General features: G+C 47.3%; 2 protein-coding genes across 7 annotated transcripts; one reads left to right on the top strand and one right to left on the bottom strand.

Moving 5' to 3' along the window:
- Nucleotides 1-161: 161 nt before the first annotated feature.
- BSPRY (B-box and SPRY domain containing) lies at nucleotides 162-23776 on the top strand. Of its 6 annotated transcripts, none has more exons than XM_036329950.1 (7): nucleotides 163-414; nucleotides 3871-3969; nucleotides 9560-9790; nucleotides 10978-11003; nucleotides 16350-16474; nucleotides 18189-18373; nucleotides 23642-23776. In XM_036329950.1, the coding sequence occupies exons 1-7, from the start codon at nucleotides 214-216 to the stop codon at nucleotides 23759-23761; spliced, it is 987 nt and encodes a 328-aa protein (XP_036185843.1). In that variant the 5' UTR covers nucleotides 163-213; the 3' UTR covers nucleotides 23762-23776. The 6 variants fall into 6 exon arrangements, with proteins under 6 accessions (XP_036185847.1, XP_036185843.1, XP_036185845.1 ...); XM_036329951.1 differs by lacking the exon at nucleotides 23642-23776 and adding an exon at nucleotides 19446-19692 and having other exon boundaries at nucleotides 164-414; XM_036329952.1 differs by lacking the exon at nucleotides 23642-23776 and having other exon boundaries at nucleotides 18061-18197.
- On the bottom strand, nucleotides 21645-24528 carry HDHD3 (haloacid dehalogenase like hydrolase domain containing 3). The gene is made up of 3 exons (XM_036329962.1): nucleotides 24417-24528; nucleotides 22616-22723; nucleotides 21645-22579 (listed from the first exon to the last, which is right to left on the bottom strand). The coding sequence occupies exon 3, from the start codon at nucleotides 22556-22558 to the stop codon at nucleotides 21803-21805; it is 756 nt and encodes a 251-aa protein (XP_036185855.1). The 5' UTR covers nucleotides 22559-22579; nucleotides 22616-22723; nucleotides 24417-24528; the 3' UTR covers nucleotides 21645-21802.
- Between the last annotated feature and the right edge of the window lie 52 nt (nucleotides 24529-24580).

The raw sequence follows: 24580 nt of genomic DNA, 5'->3' as shown, positions 1-24580 counted from the left end.
CCGGGGGCGGCGGGAAGCGGGGGAAGAGGCTGCTGAAGCGGGTGGGACCTGGACCAGGGTCCGGTCAAGGGTGCGGGGCAGGCGCCTAGGAGCGGTGGGCGCGGGGCGGGAGGCGGCGCGGGGCCGCCCGTTGGGACGGGGCGGGGTCAGGGAGGCCCCGCCCACAGGCACCTGCGACAGGTGGAGCGCGCGGCGCCGGCCGGTCTCTCGGCCATGTCCGCGGAGAGCGCGGGACCGGTTCCAGGACCGGGGCCAGGACCGGAGCCGGGGCCCCTCTGCCCGGAGCACGGCCAGGCTCTCAAGTGGTTCTGCTGCTCCGAGCGAAGGCCGGTGTGCGCCGCCTGCACGGAGCTCGGCGGCCGCTGCCGGGGCCACCGCATCCGCCCGGCGGGGGAGCGCGCCGAAGAGCTGCGGGTGAGCGGGCGAGGGAGCCGGAAGGCGGGGGCTCGGAGGGAGGCGCGCCGGGGCGGGGACCCGGGGGCCGGGGCTGGGCTGACCCCGGCCCGGCCCGGCCCGGAGCCCGGGCTCCGCAGAGGTACTGGCTGTAGAAAGAGGCGGTTGAGGGTGTGGCCCCGGAGTCGGGCATACCTGAGTACGAGTGTCACCTCCGTGCGTCCTCCCGGCGACTCTCACAATCCTCGGAGACTCAGTGTCCCCATCTGTCGCTCGGGGGCAGTAACAGCGCGCACTTATTAGAGTTATTGCGCCACATAAATAAGATAATGGGGTCCCTGTTGCAGAGGCTGGGAATCGGACCTGGCCTGGGGCACGAAAGGGCTCAGCGGCTCCAAGTCCCACCGCCCAGGTGGAAGCTGATGGGTGAGAAAACCCAGCCCCTCCTCACTCCTCAACCTCGGGACTCCCGACCCCTCCCCTCGTCCCCCGCTCAGGCTTCCTGGGGAGGTGATTTCTTCCCTTGCAGGTTTGGCCTTGACTGGACGTCAAGCTGGTTCCACCAGCGTGAAGGGAAGGGGCGGGCAGGTATCTGGAGGTTCCTGCTGGAACCCTTCCCCTAGGTTTCTCCCCACCCTCCACCTCCCCTTGGCTCCCGGCTGGCCACCTTCCTGTCACCACCCCTCCCTGGGCTGCTGAGATTGGGGAGTCGAACTCACCCTGGGGCTTCTTCCCCCTTTACAGCCTACGGGTGTGGCCCCTGGGGATTTCCTTGCAATCTGATTAAAAGATTTGATTCTTCCAACCGCTCCCTGGAGTTCTGCCCAGCTGTGAGGCTGAGGGCTCTGGTTGAAGACTTGCCTCCTCAGACTGGACTGTAACGAACACCTTGGACAGGGTGCTGAGGCCAGAAGGGATTCAGTTATTCAGTGACACCCGAAAGCTCCTGGCGGGTCCTACTTGTCACCACTATCCATGATAGTGATGATGAAAATAAACTCGGATAGTGTAGTTGAATACACTTCCATAAAGCCTAGACACTTTGCAAGTTTCAAAGCACTTAAATATTCACCATCTGATTCCATCCAGAACAAGCCCCTTTGAAGTGGTGGTCCTACCAACATTTTATAGATGAGGAAACCCAGGCCCAGAATGGACAGTAAATCCTCCCAGGTTTCTACTGTTCAGGGCTGGACTAGGGCAGTCATTGACCAGAGGAAACCACCTCTTTGCTTCAGTGGTTGGAGGGAGGAAGTGACGTTAATGGGAGTGAGAATTTAATGAAAACCTTTTTTAAAATTTGCCATCAGGCCTGAATTTGAGTGGTGGAAAGGGCGAAGGCTGGGGCAGGGTGGCAGCCTGATGCTTGTTTTGGAATATATTTTGCCTGGGATTCTTTCCCTGAACCCTCCAGAGGCACTAGGTATATTCATTTTTTTTTTTTTTGCCTGGAGAGAGGGGTTTCTTGCCATTTTATCCCTCCAATTTTGGTTAGATTTTTCTTCTATTCCTCCAGCCAGCAAAGAAATTTCACTCCAGGGCAAGATTATTCCTGAAGTGGGCAAAAATACCACGAGTCCAAACCACTTTTCACTTACTTTCTGGGTTCCTGTCCCTGTAGCTTTTCAGCGGCTAGTCTCTGTTCCCTTAGTCCTGTGGTGCATGGTGATCACAGCTTCCTCCTAGAAGAGGTTGCTGAGTTCCCTTCTGGAAGATGGAACTGAGGCAATCAATGCTCTTGGGGAAAGAGTGGAAGGGCTGCTTGGAAGGGTTCCCACTGTTATGTGGAGAAATGGAGAGGGAAAGCAGGGGTCTGGCTATATCTTTTGGGCAAGATCCTTCTCTGTGGGCCTCAGTTGCACCTCTAAAACTCTCCCCTGCTCTCATGGGTGATGCTCACAGCTTAGGACAGTGATGGTGAACCTTTTGAGCTCGGTGTGTCAGCATTTTGAAAAACCCTAACTTAACTCTGGTGCCGTGTCATATATAGAAATTTTTTGATATTTGCAACCATAGTAAAACAAAGACTTATATTTTTGATATTTATTTTATATATTTAAATGCCATTTAACAAAGAAAAATCAACCAAAAAAAATGAGCTCGCGTGTCACCTCTGACACGCGTGTCATAGGTTCGCCATCACTGGCTTAGGAGCTGTAAACTGCTGAACTTCAGTCGTCAAGGAAATGGGTTTCATTCATTCAACAGATATTTATTCAGGGCCTCCTCTGTGTAGGAACTGTCTTCTAGGTAGTTGGGCATAGAAAATAAGTCAAAGTCATGGTGCTTATAGTGCCTATTACCTTGGGACTTGCCCAAGGAGATATGGCCAGTGGTGGGGGGAAAGATACAAAAAAGTTAAACAAACAGTATACAGTCAGAGAACGATAGTACAAAGGAGAAAAGTAAGCAAAGTAAGGGAATAGAGATGTGGATCGTCAGGGAAGGCTTCTGGAAAAGTGACATGTCAGGGAGCGAGACATAGTGGTATATGGGTGAAGAGAGCTAGAGACAGAAGAAACAACAGGTGAGAGGCACTGAGGTCAGGACACATTTGGTGTGTCTACGGAACAGAAAGAAGGCCAGTGTAGAGAGTGGTAGGCGGTAGCACAGAGGAGATTACACAGAGTCACGTAAGGTAGGGCCTTGTTGGCTGAGATAAGAAGCTTAATCTCATCTTACTGTGGGTGTATTGGAAAGTCATTGGAGAGTTCTGAGCAGGGACAGTGAATGACCTGATCTGATTTCCTTACAGAAGGTGGCAGTGTCTAACTTGGGGGTTCAAGAATGGAAGCCCAGTTAGGAGGCTCTAACAGTGGTTCCTGTGAGAGATAATGGTGATCTGGGTAGAATGGCAGGAGTGGATGTGACCGGAAGTGGCCAGAGGAAAGAGAGAGAGAGAGAGAGACTTTGGAGATGGGGCTGGTAGGACTCACTGATGGATTAGATGTGAGGTTGCAGGTTTTTTATTTTTATTTTTTCTGGGCAATAAGGTTGATCACTGATGGTGCTGTTTAATAAGTGGGGGTGGGGATACTGCAGTTTGAGAAGCCATGTTCTTCTACTTGGGTGCATGTGTAAAGAGTCAGGTACCTGGGTATGAAGAAAGATTGAGATTGTATGCAGGAAAGTGATTATAATAATGGACAGATGAGATTTCAGGATAAAGAGAGAAGCAAGGCCACAATAAGAGGTGATGGACAGTGAAAAGAGGTAAGACAGCTCCAACTGAGCTGAAGAAATTGTTGGAATGGAAATTCTAGAGGTAGTGATCTGGAAGGATGGGAAGTGGTAGGCAGGGGATGGGATATTTGAGATGAAGATTTTGGAGGCGGAATAGCTTTCCATAATGGTGAGATCTGGGATATAACCAGGGGAGTGGGTGGCAGAGGAGGGGTAAAAAGAAAAACAAATCAATGGAATGGAATGAATGGATCAACATAGATCAAGATGCCATGGGTGTTGTTTGTGTTGCAGAACAAGATTGTGGACCAGTGTGAGAGACTGCAGTTACAGAGTGCTGGCATCACCAAGTACATGGCTGAGGTCCTACCAGGGAAGAACCAGAGAGCAGTGGTAGGTAATTCTTCCCTTTCCCCCTCTATTCTGGGCCCTCTCCTAGGGTAAGACCCCAGCCTTAGGGGCTTGAGCCAGTCTAGAGGCCCTTCCTAACCTCACTAAGTCATTGTGCTATAGCACAAAGCTGGATACCCAGGAAGGATGGTTTCTTCTCTCTCTAAGCCTCGGTTTTACCATCTGGGCAGAGTTGCACACTAGTGCAAAGACTGTTTTCAGGGGAAGGGATCAGGGAGGGTAGCATTTTCCTAACATCTAATTATTTTGTGCGCAGCCCCAGAATTAATTATCAGATAACCTAGGGGCTTGTATGTTGGATATTCTTTATCATTGTCCTATGCAGTAGGTGGCAGTAACATCCCTATTTACCAGACGGTTAATGGACTGGACCAAGGTCCCACATCCTCCTGTCAGAGTCAGTTCTATGACCTGGATCTTCTGACTCTGCAGCCAGTGCTCCTTCTGCTGCACCGCACTGCTGGTCCTTGTGACTCGTTGCCACACCTCCATCTCTCAAGTATGCTTTTCAAGGGCAGGGGCTCTGAATTTCTTCCTCCCTCTTACGTATATATTGATTTCAGAGAGGAAGGGAGAGGGAGAGAGAGGTAGAAACATCGATGATGGGAGAGAATCATGGATTCGCTGCCTCCTGCACGCCCCACACTGGGGATGGAGCCCACAACCTGGGCATGTGCCCTGACCGGGAATTGAACCCTGACCTCCTGGTTCATAGGTCGACGCTCAACCACTGAGCCACGCGGCCGGGCTCTTCCTCCCTCTTATTCCCCCATAGTAGCACATGAGAATGGACCATTGGGTTTAGTAACATGCACAGTACTGAAGATCCTTATAAGAGGAATTTTGTAGAGTGGTGGGTGAAAGCCTGATTGGAGTGGGTTTCAGAGAGCAATTTGGGATAGTTAATACAGGTAACTCTTGAGTGTTGCTGTAGAAGGGAGCTGACAAATTGGATGATCCTGGAGAGAGATAAGGGATCAACGCAGTTTTTTATTTTCTTTTTAAGATGAGAGAAGTTACTTTATTGTGTATGCTGATGGGAATTTCCCAGTAGAAAGGGGAAAATTAGTGATGCAAGAGAAAGGAAAATTGGGTACAGCAAAGAGGGGTGGGCTCTAGTAAACAAGTGGAAAGATTGGTTGTAGGTAAAAGCATGGGCAGTTCATTCACAGAACAGAGAAGACAGAGTGAGCACAGGTGCAGGTAGATGGTTAGGTGATGGGCAGACCTTGTCGAAGTTCTCTTCTGATTGCTTCTATTTTCCATTACTTACCACCTTCCCTGTAGGCTCTTAAAGATGCCACTTGTCAGTTTATGGATGTTTTGTTCTCCATCATCTGTTTATATGGTAACACATTAATAGAGTTTCTAACGCTAAGCCATCCTTGAGTTCCTGGGGAAAACCAACGTAACTTGATCTATATCTATATCTATCTATCTATCTATCTATCTATCTATCTATCTATCTATCTTATCTATAATATATTATCTATATATTATATATTAAGTTTATATATATTATATATAAAGTTAATATATATATTAACTTTTAATTTTGAGATCACTATAGATTCACATACAATGTTAACATCTTTCCTAACTGTGGTAGAATATCATAATCTGGAAATTGACATTAATACAGCTCACCTTTTCAGATTTTACCAGTTTTACACCAATTCATTTCTGTGTGTGACTTTAATTCTATGCAGTTGTATCACATCTATAGATTCATGTGACTTCCACCACAACTGAGATACAGAACAGTTCCATCATAAGGATCCCTTAGTACAGCTTTCTAAAAAGCATTTTTGCATCTATGCTCAGGAGTGAGACTAGCCTATGAGTTTCATTTCTTGTATAGTCCTTATCAGATTGTGTTATCGAGATTATATAATTCTTATTCAATGGGTTGGGAAACAGAACTCTCTATTTTCACCGGAGGAGCTTATATAAGATTGGAATTATCTGTGCCTTGAATGTTTGGTGACAGACTCTGTAACACTATCAGGGCCTGGTGGTATTTTGCTGGTAGATTTTTAACTACTGATTCATTTCCCATCATAACTACAGACTTTTTCCTGTTCTGTTTTCTTTTTCTTTGGTTTTAGTAAATTCTTTCTGGAAAAATTATCCACTTTCTCTGTTGTTGAATTTATTTTTAATTTTATTTTTATTTTTTCTGTTGTTGAATTTAAATGCATAAAATTATTCTTAATATTGATCAAGTTGTCACAGGTTTGCCTATCATGTTAGTCTTCAAAAAACCAACTTTTAGTATTTTAATTCTCTCTTTTATCTCTTTTTAAAAAATATATTGCCCAGCTGGCATGGCTCAGTGGTTGAGTGTTGACCTATAAACCAGGAGGTCAGGGTTCGATTCCTGGTCAAGGCACGTGCCCAGGTTTCAGGCTCAATCCTCAGTAGAGGGTGTGCAGGAGGCAGCCGATCAATGATTATCTCTCATTGATGTTTCTGTCTCTCTCTCCCTCTCCCTTCCTTTCTGAAATCAATACAAATATATAAAAAGTAAAAATATTATATCCTTCTATCTTTATAATTTTTCTATTATTTATTTATTTTAAAATATATTTTTATTGATTTCAGAGAGGTTGAGATAGGGAGGAAGAGATAGAAACAGCAATGGTGAGAAAAATGTCTCCCACTGGGGATTGAGCCTGCAACCAGGAATCAAACCAGGAGCATGTGCCCTGACCAGGAATCAAACTGTGACCTCCTGGTTCATAGGTCGATGCTCAACCTCTGAGCCATACCAGCCAGGCTATAATTTTTTTCTTTTATTTGTTTTTTTACATACTATGTTTTTTTAACTTACTGAGTTGAACAGTCTATCATTTTAGTTTTTCTTATTTCTCAAGGTGAGCATTTAAACCTTTTAGGTGTTGATATAGGTACCTCCCACAAACTTGGTGTACTTGCATTCAGTTACAAGTATTTTTAAAATATATTTTATTGATTTTTTACGGAGAGGAGGGGAGAGGGATAGAGAGTTAGAAACATCAATGAGAGAGAAACATCTATCAGCTGCCTCCTATACACACCCTACTGGGGATGTGCCCAAAACCAAGGTGCATGCCCTTGACCGGAATCAAACCTGGGACCCTTCAGTCCACAGGCTGATGCTCTATTCACTGAGCCAAACCTGTTAGGGCCAGTTACAAGTATTTTTAAATTTCCACTATAATTTGTTCTTTCACTATGAGTTATTAGAAATAGGTTTTTAAATATTCAAGTGTATGGTTTTACTCTTTAAATTATCATCATTCTTTTTTTTTTTTTTTTTTTTTTTTTACTAATTTCTAACTTAACTGCATTGTAATCTGTATGATATCAATTGTTTGAAATTTGTTGGGACTTGCTTCATGCCCTAAAACATTATCAGTTTAGGTGAGCATTTCATGTTCACTCGAAAAAATATATAGGGTTCTATATATGTCTACTAATTAAGTTTATTAATTGGGTCAAATCTTCTCTCTAATTACTAATTTTTTATCTGTCAGATTTATTGATTACTGGCAAAGGGCATTTATTTACATTTTTATATCATGCTGTGGACTTGTCTAGTTTTCTTTATGATTCTGTCAACTATTCCTTTTATATTAAATGTATATAATTTAGATTGGTTATATATTCTTGGTAAACCGTTCCTTTATCACTTTATAGTGACCTTGTGTGCCCCTGTATGATGGTTTAGATGAGTATAAAATTCTAAAGCGAATCACAAGCCCAACCCTAGGCAACTGAGTCCTCAGCTCCTGATTACACTGGTTTCCAGTTTCCTTTCTACTTTTGGACTCCAGGTTATTTCCTTTAATTAGCTGCCAAGGCAGCTTCACTTTGGGTTATTTTTCCAGCATTTCTGTGTTCTAGGAGGGTTTTCGTTTACCCTGTCATATCTTCGGAAAGGGAAGCTTTTTTCCAGGGCTATTCATTTCTGGGAATGACTCAAGAAGGGTGTTGAAATTGATTGCCACCTTCTACTCAGGGAGTATCTGATGTCTCTTGGGTCAGGGTCTGTTCTTGATCCTGATCACACAGTATAAACACAGCTGCAGAGACTCAGGACACTGTGGGCATCAGAGTGGGACAAAGAGAAGAGCAATAGCTGATGTTACTGAGCACTCACGTGCCAGCTTTGTTCTATTTGTTTTACATGTATTAAGTCATTTAATCCTCACAATAGCCTTATGAGGTATTGTCTTCAGTTGAAAACTGAGGCATAGGGATGATAAGTAACGTGATTAAAGTTCCACATATAATAAGTGCAACAGCTAAGATTTAAACTGCGGAACTGCCTCCAAAACCCAATTTCCCAACCCCTATGTCGCATTGCCTCATGAGAACACTGAGGGCTCTGAACTCCCAGATTCACTGGACTGTACACTGAGCCACTCCCTTTTCCCCACTGGGCAAATTATTGCCTCAGTTTCTTCTGTTCAACAGGGATAATTGTCGTCTGCACTGTACAAAGCAGGTCTTCAGGGGCAGGACACGGGAAGCTGTTGGCTATCTCTGACCTTGGCATGAAGGAGACTGTTCTCCTCTCGCTTCATGCAACAGGTACCTTTGGGTAGGACTGATTCCCAGATGGCACTAGAGTAGGGGGATAGTGTTGGACTGAAAGTCAAGAGAACTGGGTTCTAGTCCCAGCTCTGTCACTGACTCAGCATGTGAGTGCTATCAAGAGATTTTTGACTAAGTTGGGAACAAATTTCCTAGCAGTCATTCAGTAAATATTTGAGTGCCTACTACGTGGCAGGCACCGTGCTAGTTGCTAGGAGACACACATTAACTTTATTGGCTGAGAACTGACTTCAGGCCTCCTGTGTGGCAGGAAAGAATTCTACCATGGAAGCAGTTGGAATGGACAGTTAGGGAATAATAAGGTTTTTGTTCTCAGACATCATCAAAAATATCAACTGGACCACTGTTGGTACAGATCCTGTTGATGGGGATGACTTTGTAGGCCCTTCTGTTCTGCAGTTCTGTGATCTCTGACCTTGGTCCCTTGGCCTTGGTATTCCCACCTGTGAAATAAGTAGGTGACTCTAGTTGATCTCTACGCCCTGCCCACCTCTTCCATTCTGGGAACCTGGTTCTGTGAGATATAGCCTGGATGTCTGGATTTCACATTTCTTTATCCTAAACCATACTTGGGAACTCTTAGGGCTGGGATGGCTTAAGTAAGCACTGTTACTGCCACTACAGTGCCCATGACAGACATTGCTGATCAATTTCGGTACCCCTTTGGGCTGTGCCCAAATCCTCCTAAGCTTTTTTTTTTTAAAATATATTTTTTATTGATTTCAGAGGTGAAGGGAGAGGGAGAGAAAGATAGAAACATCAATGATGAGAGAGAATCAGCTGCCTCCTGCACGCCCTCTACTGGGGACCGAGCCCGCAACCTGGGCATGTGCCCTGGACTGGAATTGAACCCAGAACCCTTCAGTCTGCAGGCTGACGCTCTAGCCACTGAGCCAAACCAGCTAGGGCGAAACCCTCCTAATCTTGACTGGGGCTGGGCCAGGATCTGACTGTTTTTATCCCTCGCTAGAGCATGGCCAGCGCAGCGCGGGAACTGGTCATCCAGCGGCTGGGGCTGGTGAGGAGTCTGTGTGAGACCGAGGAGCAGCGGTTGCTGGAACGGGTGCACGGCGAAGAGGAGCGGGCCCACCAGAGCATCCTGACGCAGCGAGTACACTGGGCTGAGGCTTTGCAGAAGCTCGACACCATCCGCACTAGCCTGGTGGACATGCTCACCCATACGGATGACCTCCAGCTGATTGTAAGTCAGGCGAGGTCTGAGGGCATGTCTCTCCCAAAAGTCTGAAAACATCGAGAATGTTCATTGGTCGGAGGTGGGTGGATAATGATAATTTGAAGCAGGGATGAGTCAGGGGAATACAATTATATAGATTTTTAGAAATATATTTTTATTGATTCCAGAGAGGGAGAGAGAGATAGAAACATGAGATATATGTATTTTTTGCACCTGGTAACTATTCTTTGAATAGTGAGCAAAATTCATGGAATGCCTACTATGTGCTAAGCATTGTGCTGTGGGGTGGAGTTGCAGTATACAGCTGTCAGTGACTCACAGCCTTATGGACGAGACAAATACAGAGACTGATCATTAGGATATGGAGGATGTGTGCTGTGGTAGATGACATTCCTGGGAGCGAGGGACCCCACAAGCCAAACTCGAGGGGGTCAGGGAAGGCTTCCTGGATGAAGTGACTTAGAAGCTGATGCCTGAAAGATAAGAATTGCAACTATGTTAAAGGAAATGGGAGGTGGAGAGATAACTCCATATCTGAAGAATTGACAAGGAGTCCAATATGAAAATAGTCAGCTCATCTTTAATGCTACCATCTAGAAATCACTATGGTTACTATTTTGGTACCTATCCTTTCAAAGTCTTTTATATAGATATGCAGATATCTGCAGTTTTAAGGGACATTGTGACATCTGAATAAATATGCCAAGCAGAGAAATGAGAATGTAGAACAACTGAGCTGTCTGTACCACTGCAGTTCAAGTAGGACAGCTTCCATGACTGCCCTAGATTGTGCATCCATTTAGTCACACAGCTTCCACAGACAGAGCACGTTCTGTCCCAAACACTGTGACAGTCACAATAGAAGATTCAGGAAAGGGTCCCAGTCATCTAGTTGCTGACAGTCTTGATGGGGGACGAAGTGTTGGGTAAATATGCACCTGTCCTGAAGTGTAAGTGCAGGAAACTCAGGACACCATGGGGCACAGGGGGCAGAGTGATTCATTCTGAGTGGGGGGTGGGAAGGTATTCGAGGAACCCGTGCAGCTTTGTGCTTTGTCTTAGAGAAGGAGTAGAAATTTTTATCCTAGGGTCTCCGTCTCCGCGGAGCCCTCCACGCCAGTTGAATCTATTCAGATCTTGACTGCCTGCTGGGTTTCTGGTGCCAAGCCTGATTCTGTTTTCTTTTCTCACAGCAGAAGGAGCAGGAGATTTTTGAGAGGTGAGTATGGTCCCTGATTTGCTTGGGCAATCATGGAAACCGTGGCCTTCAGGCCTCTAAATAGTTCACTGCGTTCAGGCTCCGCTGCTCCTGGGGGAAAGCCCAGGGTGTGCAGCTGTGAGTGGCTTCTCTGGCGCCAGGCTTGATGGACGGGGCCTTTCTGCTCCTTGCGTGGAGAACTGCTTTAGACCCATGTGTAAGGGAGTGAGATAATCACTTATTAACCAGAGGCTTGCCACAGTCTAACATCATCCCATTAAAAACTGTACTGTCACCCTGTTGGAGGGTTTTATCAGCCCATCTCCAGATGCGAATGCTGAGGCTCAAAGAGGGGAAGGGACTTGCCCAAGCCCCAGAGCTGGGACTGGGACCCACACCTGACACCTGTCTCAGGACTGTCTCCTCAAATTTGCATGTGAAGTGTGCAATATGAAAAGAATTTCACCAGGCCCTGCCTAGGTCCCAAAAGGCTGGGAACCAAGATTCTGAGGAGTGGCTAAAAGGATGTAAATTGCCAGGCAAGGAAATTAAATTCTTAATCAGTGCAAGATTTCAGAGCTGTACTTGAGGAGCACAGCCCATTATTCTTATCTATTTTTGTATTTAAGTTCAATAGCAATACATATGTATGAGAGAAAGAAAAAAAAATCCACCAATATAAAACTATTCAAATTAAAAATGAGTCATCTCTTTCCAACACCATTCTCTAGAGGTGATCAGTTTTAACAGTTAGTTGTATGTCTTTGGGACTTTCCTATATATAATCATAGGAGAATTTTTGCCTCCTTAAAAAATATTTTTTTAAACACAGATGGGATCATTTTTATAATTGCTGTTCTATAATTTATCAGGCTAATTTGGGATCTTTCCATGTGAATACATGTAGACTTACTTCACTTTTTGGAAAGTCTGTGAAGTATTCCACAGTATGGATGCACCACATTCATCTTACTGTCTCCTTTTATTTTTTTAAAATGTACATTTTTATTAAGTATATTTTCAGAGAGAGAAAAGGAGAGGGAGAGATAGAAACATCAAAGATGAGAGAGAATCATTGATCAGTTGCCTCCTGCATGCCCCACACTGGGGATCGAGTCTGCAACCCACGCATGTGCCCTGACTGGGAATCAAACTGTAACCTCCTGGTTCATAGGTTGACACTCAGCCACTGAGCCACACCGGCCAGGTTTCTGTCTCCTTTTCATGTGTATTTGGCTTGTTCCTACTTTTTTCCTCCTGTAATCTTCCCACATTTCTGCTGGTCTTCTCTTTTTTCTCTATCTTTATCATCTTCCTCTAATACAGTCAGTCTGTCTGCAATATCAAGTTGATGTGATTATTGAAAAAAATTTTGATCTTCAAATTTTTTGTTTTGAATATTTTTAACTCAGAAAAGTTAGAAAAAGTATCACAATGACCTTTGCCTAGAAATACTAATTGTGTTAACATTTTGCCATGTTTGCTCTTTCTCACTCTCTCTTTTTTCCTATCTATCAAGATGATTGCTCCTCTGTACTAGCATAGTATCTTTTAAAAAAATTATAGCCCGGCCAGTGTGTCTCAGTGGCTGAGCATCGACCTAAGAACCAGGAGGTTACAGTTTGATTCTCGGTCAAGGCATACATGACTGGGTTGTGGGCTTGATCCCCAGTAGGGGGCATGCAGGAGGCAGCTGATCAATGATTCTCATCATTGATGTTTTTTTTTCTCCCTCTCCCTTTCTCTCTGAAATCAATAAAAATACATTTTAAAAAAAACACCTTTTTTTCTCAACTATTTGAGAGTAAGTTGTAGAAAATATATTTTATTCCTAAATACTTCAGCATTTATCTCCTAAGAACAAAGACATTCTCTTACATAACCACAGTATAATTATCAAGTTCAGAAACTTAATGTTGCTATAATACTATAATCTAATATACAGTCTATATCCAAATCTACAGCCAATTGTACCAAAAAAGTTCTTAACAGTGTTTAGTGGTTTCTTTTTGTTGTTGTTGTTTTTTTCCTGGTCCATCTGTTCTCTTTTAATCTGGACTTCTTCCTTCATTTTTTTTTTTAATATATTTTATTGATTTTTTACAGAGAGGAAGGGAGAGGGATAGAGAGTCAGAAACATCGATGAGAGAGAAACATTGATCAGCTGCCTCCCGCACACCCCACACTGGGGATGTGCCCGCAACCAAGGTACATGCCCTTGACCGGAATCGAACCTGGGACCCTTCAGTCCGCAGGCCGACGCTCTATCCACTGAGCCAAACCGGTAACAGCCATTTTTTAAAAAAAGAAAAACATTTTTAATGAGTCTAGGACAGTTGTTTTGTAGAACATTCCTCAATTTGAGTTCATCTGATGTTACCTCATGATTGGGTTCAGGTTATGCATTTTTGGCAAGAATATCTCATAAGTGATGTGTTCTCAGTCTGTCAAGTCAGAGGGCACGTGATGTCACTTTGTCCCTTATCAGTAATGTCAATTTTGATCACATGGATAAAATTGTGTCTATCAGGTTTCTTCATTATAAAGTTATATCTTTACTTTTGTAATGAATAAGCAATGTGAGGAGGTGCATTTTGTATAAATAACCTCTTTACCTTCAAACTTCATCCCATAATTTTAGTCTCCATTGATGCTAAATTCCTGAATTATTCACTTATTTATTTGCTTGTTCATTCATTTATTTAGTATAAATATAGACTTGCGAATTCTTTTTTTATTCAGTGTATTATAATCTGATACTACTGCTACTATTACTAATTTTGATCTTCAAACTGTCCTAGATTTGGCCAGTTTTAGTCCCTTGGGGCTGGATCCTGGATCCTTTTGACAAGTCCCCATTATTCTTTTCTAAAAAATTAAACATATTTTTATTGATTTCAAAGAGGAAGAGAGAAATAGAAACATCAGTAATGAGAGAGAATCATTGATCAGCTGTCTACTGCATGTCCCACACTGGGGACCAAGCCCACAGCCCGGGCATGTGCCCTGACCGGGAATCGGATCATGACCTCCTGGTTCATAGGTGGACACAACTACTGAGTCACGCCGGCTGGGCCCCATCATTCTTTAAGAACTTTCTTGTGTTCCAGCACAACGTAATGGCCCCGGGCTCACCTTGTTCTTTTCCTGCCTCAGCCCTGGAACCAGCTATTTCTCCAGGAACTCTTGGTTCCTTGTAGTGGGGAGTGGTATTTAAAAACTGAGATCTGGGCAGGAGATGTGCCTTGTTGCCGATGCATCATTGCTTCCAGGCCTTCTCAGTAGACAGCAGACAGAGCTGGGAAGTGTGAGTGTTTTTTTTTATTTATGAGTTTGTATTACAACTTCTAATTCCAAGGGAACACTACAGCATTTTTCCTTTGATTTCGCCCATTCTATGTTTATATCTTTCTTTTTTCACAGTGAGAACCTTGGCATCCCACAACAGCAATATAGTCATTCATTTGTTTGGTCCTATAATACATACAGGGTTGTTTGAGAATTGCTTAAACAAAATACTACTGACAGCCCTCGCCGGTTTGGCTCAGTGGATAGAGCGTCGGCTTGCGGACTGAGGGGTCCCAGGTTTGATTCTGGTCAAGGGCATATGCCCGGTTGTGGGCTTGATCCCCCGTAGGGGGTGTGCAGGAGGCAGCCAATCAATGAGTCTTTCTCATCATTGATGATTCTCTCTCTCTCTCCCTCCCTTCCTCTCTGAAATCAATAAAAATATATTTAGGAAAAAAAATACTACTGACAAACCCATTCGTAGAAGTCAAAATTTATTTGCGGTTCCTTGTGCCTTTAGAAAGTACTGTGTTCAAAAGTTGTCAAGCACCTTCTAGCTGGGAACTCACTTATCTGAGAAATGCCTTTTTTGGATCTAATTTTGTTTCCACATCCCCGGCTGGGTTCAGCTGCAGCCTGTCACATGGCAGCAGGTCCTGTGCAGAGACCGGGCCTTCAGATCCCAGCCAGGGCCCTGCTGTGTCCGGACCCCAATTCACTCCCAGGAATTTTCCCTTCTGTACCAGAAGGCACATGGACCAGCTGATTTTCTAGATTCTGATGACTATGATTGGCCTCAGATTTGCCCTGGGATGATGGCTTAGCCATGCAGACACTGGTCCTCTTTCCTCCCCACCTGATGGCTGGGGTCCCTGAAGCCCCAGCCTCACTGCTGTGAGAAGAGGCATCAGACCCTCTGTTGTCCTGACCACAAAGACTCTTTGTTACTAGAGCCAGCACTCAGCTTTTCTAGGGCTCTGCTTACCTCGTTCTTCCCAAGCCAGGATAGTCAGTGACAGTCTTGCCAAGAGCAGGCATCCATGAGACATCCCCCCCCCCCTTCATTAATGAGCAGAGCTGGGAGATTTGGGGCAGAGAGTGTATACTCTCAGAACTGCTGCCTGATCTCAGAGCCACCAGGATTAGAGGCAGTGGGAAGTTCTTTCTCAGAACCCAGTTCAAAAGGCTGCAAATCCCCACTTTGCTCTATTCCCTTTGAGACTTCACTTCTGGTCAAGGAAAGAATTACGTTGAACGGTGCCTGGAGGTAGGACTTGAATCAGATCCCCGTTTTAGCTGAGTGTCTTCTCTCTTCTCTCCTGTCAAGTGGGTAACAAGTACCTCCCAGGTTACACCAAAGATGACGTGAGATTCTGTATAGAAAGGAGCAGGCCCAGAGCCTGGCTGCTTAATAAGTGGCGGTTCTCCTTGTTCCCAAATTCCCTCTCCAACCAAACTCAGTCCCCGGCCCTGAGCTGAGGAGAGGTAGTTATTGGGAGCAAAGTGCTGTGAATAATTTGTGATTGGGGAAATAACCGATAGTCCCTTCCTGTGTGACCCCACAGGGGTGTTGGCATTTTAAGAGCAGAGGAGTTGGCTGTACCAGCTAATCAAACCGAGGGCAGCATTACTGCTGCAATTGGTTTTGGAGGGAGGTGAAATTTTCTCTGGGCAGGAAGGTGGCATGCGAAGACTGCTGCACAGAGGTCCAAGGTGCCCAAGTCCTAACCCCGGCTCTGCCCAGTACCAGATCCTTGGACGAGTGAGTAGCTTCGTCCACAGAGCAGAATGACTCCAAGTTATGATACTGGCACCAAGTAGTTACCACCTTGTCAATCATCTGCCTTGCGTAATTAAGGCTTGGGGGAGTGGAGGGTGCACAGGGGGAACGTCCACCTTCCCTTTGGCTCCAGCCCCCTTTAGGCAGCTCCTGTCTGAGGCTGGCGGCCAATCTTGGTGTCACCCTTGTGGGAAGAGGATTTTCTGCCACATTCCTTCCACCCCACCCCCTTCACCCTGTATTGATCCAGATACATTTCCAGAACCTTTCTGAATCTGTTTTGTTTTCTTTCTTACAAGGGCTGAGGAAGCAGAGGGCATTTTGGATCCCCAGGAGTCGAAAAAGTTAAACTTTAATGAGACGTGTGCTTGGAGCCCACTTCTGACCCAGCTCTGGGCAACAGCAGCTCTCGGCTCCCTCTCAGGTTAGAAGCTCGAGCCCAGCACCTGTTGGAGCAACTGGGCATCTGTCTGTCTGTCTGTCTGTCTGTGGTTTGCTGTGGCCAACACTGGGGCCTGGTGCATTCGGGATGGTAGCTTAAACAACCAGTGATACTGGGTGCAGGTTTGTCAATGGAGCCAAGGTTCTGGAAAGGCCTGGGGCACCTGGGCCAGGTCCTGCCCGTTAGCAGACCGACCTGCTCTGTAGTTGGGTCTAGGATAAATCTTGTTCTGGTAAACCACGTCCTCCTTATGCCCTGCCCTACTGAGACAGCTCAGTATTATTTCTTGGAAACCTGGTTTCTCTTTAAGAAGAGAGGTAATTGATGGCCAACTGGGAGTGAGAATTGAGCTTCCTGGATTCATCTCACTTAACAAACATTGACTCAGGCTGACTGTGAACCTGGCCTTGTGCTGCATGCGGGGGCCACAGAGGTGAATGTGACACAGTCTCCTGCCTCCACAGAGTCCCACTTAGTGCGGGGTTTCTCAGAGCAGGCTGGAAGTTTCCATTCTCCCAGTTGTGGTAGTTGCACAATTCACAGGTTAATTAATGAATTGACATTTTTCTCAATTTTAACCCTCCCCACCTTCCAATTTCCCATTCCCCATTCTCCTTAAAATGCTAGTACACACTAGAATTCTCTAGAGCAGTAGTTCTCAACCTTGGCTGCACATTAGAATCACCTGGGAATCTTTTTAAAATCCTGATTTCTGGGCCTCATCCTCTGGAAATTCTGTTTCTTTGTTATGGGGTGGGGCCACAACATTAGTAACAAAGAAACAGAATTTCCGGAGGATGAGGCCCAGAAATCAGGATTTTTAAAAGATTCCCAGGTGATTCTAGCTGGTTCCAGGGCTGAGGCAGGAAAAGAACAAGGTGAGCCCGGGACATTATGTTGTGCTGGAACACAAGAAAGTGCTTAAAACCTTCTGCACATTAGAATAGGGACTTAAAACCTTCAGAATTTCTGGTACTTTAGTTCAAGTAGGCCAAGTCTACTCCAGATCCACCTTACGTTCCAAGGGCCAAGGGGAAACCGAGTTGGACCACACCCTTCTACAACCTAATGGTTGTCTCTTTCTGGGCTTCGTGGGTCAGAATTTCTGGTACTTTAGTTCATCATCCCAGCTGATTCTAAGGTTGAGAACCACTGCTCTAGAGTCTGGTGTCAAATATTACCCAATTTGCTGGCAGTCCCATGTAGTTAGTTGTTGGAAACTGCATACCTGATGCTTCCCAGCTTCCAGGGGCACGGTGTCCCTAGGACAAGTCTGATCTGGAGGCTGCAGATTTGCCCAACTGGAATGCAGTATGACCAGTGCTAGATGCTAGATGTAGGAACAACATGCTGGGTCTTAATTTTGTCCCTGCCACCAACTTCGTGTGTGACCTTGGGCAATTTGCTTCTCTGGGCCTTATTTCTATCAGAGTTTACAAATAGTAATAACGACTGTTATGACCACAATTTATTGAACACATATTATTGCTGGGTACTTTCCATGTATCATTTCGTTTGATCCTTACATCTATCCTGTGATAAGTCCTATTTTGATCCCCATTTTACAGATGAGGAAACTGAGGCTTAGAGAGAGTAAATGGCTGCCATTGAGTGATAAGGAAGCCCTTCACTACCTGACAGGACCAGGGTAGGGCTGAGTGTGGACCTTGGGCAACTCTGAGATTCTTTCTGGCAGGCACAGAGGATGTGCGCATCGATGAGAGGACTGTCAGCCCCTTCCTGCAATTGTCAGATGATGGAAGGACTCTGACCTTCAACGCCAAGAAGTCCAAAGCCTGTGCAGATGGCCCAGAGCGCTTTGACCACTGGCCCAACGCCCTGGCCGCCACCTCTTTCCAGTCTGGGCTGCACGCGTGGATGGTAAATGTGCAGAACAGTTGTGCCTACAAGGTGGGCGTGGCCTTAGGCCAGCTGCCCCGTAAGGGTTCTGGCAGTGACTCTCGTCTGGGCCACAATGCCTACTCCTGGGTCTTCTCCCGCTACGACCAAGAGTTCTGTTTCTCACACGGCGGGCAGCATGTTCCCCTGGGGCTGCTGCGCTGCCCAGCACAGCTGGGTGTGCTGTTGGACTTGCAGGCCCAGGAGCTGCTATTTTACGATCCAACCTCGGGCACAGTGCTCCACACCCACCATGCGTCCTTCCCTGGGCCCCTCTTCCCAGTCTTTGCTGTGGCTGACCAGACCATTTCCATTGTCCACTGACCTTCGGCACTGGGGAGGCTAGATCTGCCTGCCCACCATCCTTTTAGGCCACATTTCTACCTAGTATCCTTTTCCCAAATGTTGCCCATGCCCACCGGGCAGCTTTAGGAGGGGTAGGATCCATTTCAGATCCGGTATAACCATTAAATGCTGTATCTGTGGGGAACCTGCCATTCCCTGGGCCTTAGTCTCCCAAATTCACCCTCTAAGGGTGTCTTGTTCACCATTTTATCTCTGGCATCCAGCATGGTGCCTGGTGAGCAAATATTTGGCAAGCGAATGGGTGGATGGATAGATGGATGGAGAGATGGGTGGATGGACGGGTGGGTGGATGGGTGGATGGATGGATGGGTGGATGGACAGGTGGGTGGATGGATAGATGGATGGATGGATGGATGGATGGGTGGATGGACGGGTGGATGGGTCCATGTGGGTAGACTCTTCTGGAGAAGCACTGCCTTTCAGTCCCCTGCCCCCAGCTCTGAGCGTGTAGAAGTGGTTTTCTGGCAGAAAAGCCTGTGGCTGAAGTCCTTTCATCTCGATTGAGTGCTTTCAGTCCTTCCCATGACATGACACACAGGGAAAGAATTTTTCTAGCACACAAGGACAACCTGGAAGGGGCCTAGAACTCCTGTCAGCTGCTCCTGGTCAGAGGACTCTGGCTGGGGGGCTGTGTCCTAAACCAGGGCCTACCTGGCCACTCGGAAGACTGAGAAAATCCTGTCTCCAGGTAACCTGACTGCAACACACCCGTCAGCAGCTCTGCCTTGGACCTGGCGGCTGACCTCCAGCCTGTGCCCACTGCGGTAACTGGGATTAATTTTCCCCCAGCTGCAGCTGATGAGTGCCCCCGCCTGGTGGCCCCTTCTGACATAATGTGGGGACCTGGGGGGAGAACCTCAAGTCAGAAAGAGCTGAGGGGGTAAGAGGGCCAGCCTTAGAGAACGTGTACATTATTAAAGGTTTTAAAAGATTGACAATTTTCTTCCATGTTCTTTGTTGGTAATTGGGCAACACCCGCCCCGCCCCGCCTCCCTCCCCCCAAGGGCCAGCTCAAATCTTAGAGGTGTGTTTACTGGAAATTTGATGTCTTCCTCATTTCATGTTCTCAGATATAAGGGGGTGGCTGAGGTCAGCATACACACCCTAAAAGGGCCTGGAGTCGGTTCTGTGCCCTGCACTGCTGGGACCAAGGGCAGGTCTTTTTTTGATCTTTAAGGAGGTCACATTAGAGCAGTATTCCTCACATTTTTGTTTCTTTGGGGAACATAGTTCAAAGGCAATTTTACCTACAACTTCAGGCTCCTGGGCTCAAAGATGAGGCCAGAGCCCTCCCCAGTTTGCTCAATAATTTACTTGAAACACTGGGTGGATCAAATCCAGTCAGTCCACAGACCTACTGGCAACTTTTATGACTGCAGTGACTTCTGAGGCCCCTATGGCTCTGAGACTACAGCTCATGACCCTGTCCTCACCGCCGGACACTCGGGAAGGTGTCTGAGAAGAGCTTTCCTGCCTCCAAACCTGGGTCAAGGCCAGATTCTTCTAGATGGCACCCGAAGGCCCTTACACCACACTCCCCAAATCACCAATCTAACTCCCCGTAGCAGCCCTCAGTCCACAGTTCATGGGCCTGCTGCTAGGGATTCCCTATTCTGCCCACCTAAATGCCAGTCCCAGTTCAGGGTCCACTCCAGAGCCCTCCCTGGCTGTTGGCACTAGAACATAACGTGCATGTGCCCATCTACATGCTCTTCACCTGTGGTATCCCCTGTGCTTGGCACTGGTTGAGGCACAGAGGTGTCCAGTAAATACCAAGTAGAGAGGTGTGTGAAGAGGGAGAGGCATGAAGAGACATGAAATTTTTAAAACGCAACTTCTTCAATTCCCAGTAATTCTCCCCACATTTACACTCCTGCCACCTGTGCTCTGGTGCCTGTCCCCTGTGCTTTCCTACCCCTTGTTACCCCCTATGACTGGGGTGTCCTTTAAGAATGACACCCTTTAGGTCACCGTCCCTATTCTTCCAGGACCTCAGCTGCACTATGTCTCATGGGACATGGATCCCTTTCTACTTGCAAACTAGTGGTCAAGCCAACGAATGGGCTTTGGAGTCAGACAGGCCTAGACTGGAACCCTGGCTCCCTCATGTACTAGCTGTGACCTCAGGCAGGCTAAACCTCTGAATCCCTTGTCAAGTGGAAGACATACTGCTTAAGCCCACTAGGTGGCTTTGAGGGTTCTATATGCCTATCAAGGACGAGCAGAGTACCTAATACATGGAGGTGTGTGTGTGTGTGTGTGTGGGGATCAAGCTTCTTCTCATGGCTGGGATTATGGCGTTCTTTGTCTAACATCTGACTAGACTATGTCGTCTTAGAGGACATGTCCTTAAGCACAGCTTAGCACCCTGATTTTCAAATTAAGCTCCTCTGACCTTAGACTTTGCAGGTGGGGGAAGTTGTAGAGCAGCGGTTCTCAACCTGTGGGTCGCGACCCCTTTGGCGGTCGAACGACCCTTTCACAGAGGTCGCCCAAGACCATCCTGCATATCAGATATTTACATGACGATTCATAACAGTAGCAACATTACAGTTATGAAGTAGCAACGAAAATAATTTTATGGTTGGATCACAACATGAGGAACTGTATTTAAAGGGCCAGAAGGTTGAGAACCACTGGCTTCAGGGCCTGAATGAGGGGTCCTAGGACCTTTGCTTCACCCTCGCAGTGTCTCCTTTTTGCCTGTTTTGCATATTGGGGTTCCACATAGGATCTCCCATGACAAAAGGACCCTGCTGCTATAACCAAGTTTCAAGATACCTGACTTTGAAGCTAGTTGGGCCTTTAGTAAATCTTGTTGGAGATGAGGCAGATTTGTGAAAAAAGGGACGCAGGTGTGATGAATGAACCATCTCAGAGACCAGGAGCTGGTTAGTGGGGCAGGGCTGAAAGCCTCACAACTCACTGCTTTATAGTCAGAATGCATGATGGAGTCTACAGGGAGGGGGTAAAGGTCAGATCTTGGGAAGGAAAGGGCTTCCTGTCTGTAATGTTTGTTGGGCCCAGCCGCTTCCCTCACCAGACTCACAGCCCTGTGGATGAGTTCTCCAGGCGGTCAAGGGCAGGCAGGAGATGGGGCAGTGAGGGGAGGATATGTTCTTGGGGTACAGAATCTTTGACCGCAGGGTCCAAAGGCCCCGGGCCAACTACTAGAAAGCTGTGCATGCCTACAGCCCGGGCCCCCTTATAATCATTGTGGTAACTGTCCCCAATATGGGCCGCCACTGCTGGTTCTACATGAGCAAGCCGCAAGGCTTCCTGGAAAATGCGGGGGTCCGGCTTGCACCAGCCAGTAGCCCCAGAGGTCAGCACAAAGTCGAAATGTTCCCGCAAACCGAGACCCATCAGGATACCCTCTAGTCGCTCGTCAAAGTTGGAGACCACTGCCAGCCTCAGACCTCGTTTTCGGCACCCCCTCAGGGTGTCCTCGGCTCCCTCCAACACCTGCCAGGTACAGGGTCTGCTGAAGTCTTTGTACAGCTGGTCAGCGATGGGGGCCACAGCCTGGGCATCCCGAGCACCCGCCAGGTGGAAGGTCTGCAGGACCACATCCTGCCACCACTGGCGGCAGGTGAGACCCTGGCTCAAGCCATAGTTGGGGAAGCTGTGGTTCTGAGCCCTGATCACCTGCCCAAAGGCTTGTTCCAGGACTGGGGCCTCCACCTTCAGCCCGTGGGCCCGAGCGCTGGAGGCATATTGCTCCCCCACGGGCCGGCGGAGCCTGAGCAGCGTGTCCTTCACGTCCCACGTCAGCAGTCGGATCTGTAGCTGGTGCGTCATGGGTCTGCAGGACGGGCCAAGTCTACTCCAGATCCACCTTAAGTTCCAAGGGCCAAGGGGAAACTGAGTTGGACTACACCCTTCTACAACCTAATGGTTGTCTCTTTCTGGGCTGCGTGGGTCAGAATTTCTGGTACTTGGGGAATGTCTTCACAGCAGAAGATCCTGGAATGAGACAGCAAGTAAAGTGGGAGTTCAGGTTTTAGACTGGATTCAAATTCTGGTGCTGCCAACTCAGTGTGTGGCCTTGGGCATATCACTCTTGGAAGCCCTGTCTCTTCATGGGGAAGAATACAAGGACCCAACCTCACAAGATTATTGGACTAAATGAGATTATCCGTTCATTGCACAACAATTTTCTGAACACTGATTATGTGCTAGATGCTGGGAACCGGACAGGGTTCCGGATCTCATGGCATTTATAGCATTAAATAATAGGGGATACAGATGTTATACAAAGAACTACACAGACACTTGGGCTTAATGAATGCAGCATGAACCGTGAAGTTATAAATCCAAGGACCTTATCTGGTCTTTGTCAGAGAACCTCCTAGGCAAGTGAAGTTTCAGTGGGGATCTGAAGAATGACTATTGAAGAAAGAGAGGTGGTTAAGTGTTCCTGGCACTGAAAACAGCAAGTGCAAAGGTCCTGAGGCAGGGCAAGGAGTCTGGTGCTTGGGGTAGAGAGGGGCCAGCTCAGGCAGGGCTGTGTAGGTCAAGATAAGGAAACAATTATGATTGCTATTCCTATTGTTAGCAATTCCAAAGACAGAAGGGTCCTTGCAGACCATCTGACCAAACCCTTGGCTGTTCAGCAGGGAAGACTGAGCCAGAGAGGAGCAGATATTTACCTAAGATCACAGTGAGTCAGCAGCATAGCCAGGACTACAACCCAAACTTTCACTCTTTGGCCAGTGCTTCCTTCCACTGCTTAGGCATATTGAATTAAAAAGAAAATCTTTTTGGCAAACCTGTACAGCATAGGACAAAAAGCAGACCAGAGCTGCCTGGTCCTACCTGCCTTTAAGCCTCTCTGAGCCCCAGCTTCATCTTTTTTTTTTAATATGTTTTTATTGATTTCAGAGAGAGGAAGGGAGAGCGAAAGAAACATTAATGAGAGAAACATCAATGGACTCCCTCCTGCATGGCCCCTACTGGGGATTGAGCCAGCAATGCCGGCTGACCTCCAGGTTCATAGGATGATGCTCAACCACTGAGCCACACCGGCTGGGCCCAGCTTCATCTTTAATGGAGGTAACACCTGCCTGGGTGGACGGCAGTGAAAGAACTACTGCCTTAACGCACAGGAAACAAACTCCTCCGCCTGTCGTCCACAGGCTGGACGCAGCTTCTTTCCCCAGAGCGGAGTCAGGGTTCCTGCAGGGATCTGAGGGTCCAGAATTCAGAGTGCAGCCACGTGTTTGCCGAGGAAGGGTCGTGGCTGGTGAATCTGGGACATGCCTTAGAGGAAGCTGGTCAAGGACATGGCTTTAAGCCTGTCTGGAACTCAGGGAGACCCACCGAAAGACCCTGCTCACTTTGCGGGAAGGGAGATGAAGGCCCAGCGAGGGGCACTGGCACAGCTGAGCCGAGAACAAAGGCTCTGGCTCCCGACCCACAGCGTCTTGCATTTCTGGAAGCCGGAGCTGGGGACTCTGGGCTACAGGCATGAACTGCTCACCCTTCCTCCCCAACTCTCGGGCTCGGTGGCGGCAAATTACAGGTGTGCCAGCCGTTAGAGCGAGACCTCTAAGCAGCCATCTGCAGGGACTTAGGGACGCAGGCCGCTCCTGCGGCGGCAATCTGGGGCCCCTGCTCAGCTCCAGCGCGGAGCGCGTCCCCGGGGCTCAGGACTCACCTGCTCCGAAAGGAAGCGCAGGAGGGAAACCGCAGGCCCTGCCGGCGTGGGAGGCGCGCAGCTCTGCCCGGCGCTGGGCCCTCTCCTCGGCCGAGCCCCCTCCGGCCCCGCCCCTTCCCCCTCCTTCCTGCCCCCCTCCCGCTGAACCCTCCGCCCCTCCGGCC

The sequence above is a fragment of the Myotis myotis genome, unplaced genomic scaffold, assembly GCF_014108235.1.
Source record: "Myotis myotis isolate mMyoMyo1 unplaced genomic scaffold, mMyoMyo1.p scaffold_m19_p_12, whole genome shotgun sequence".
Lineage (NCBI taxonomy): Eukaryota > Metazoa > Chordata > Mammalia > Chiroptera > Vespertilionidae > Myotis > Myotis myotis.
This window is presented reverse-complemented; position numbering and strand designations above follow the sequence as displayed.

Bases quoted from the DNA above. Each gene is read 5' to 3' on its own strand.
- BSPRY (XM_036329948.1), top strand. From the start codon at position 214: ATGTCCGCGGAGAGCGCGGGACCGGTTCCAGGACCGGGGCCAGGACCG. The intron at 3,970-9,559 runs GTAGGTAATTCT...ATCCCTCGCTAG, and splicing joins GGAAGAACCAGAGAGCAGTG to AGCATGGCCAGCGCAGCGCG. The intron at 9,791-10,977 runs GTAAGTCAGGCG...CTTTTCTCACAG, and splicing joins CGGATGACCTCCAGCTGATT to CAGAAGGAGCAGGAGATTTT.
- HDHD3 (XM_036329962.1), bottom strand. From the start codon at position 22,558: ATGACGCACCAGCTACAGATCCGACTGCTGACGTGGGACGTGAAGGAC.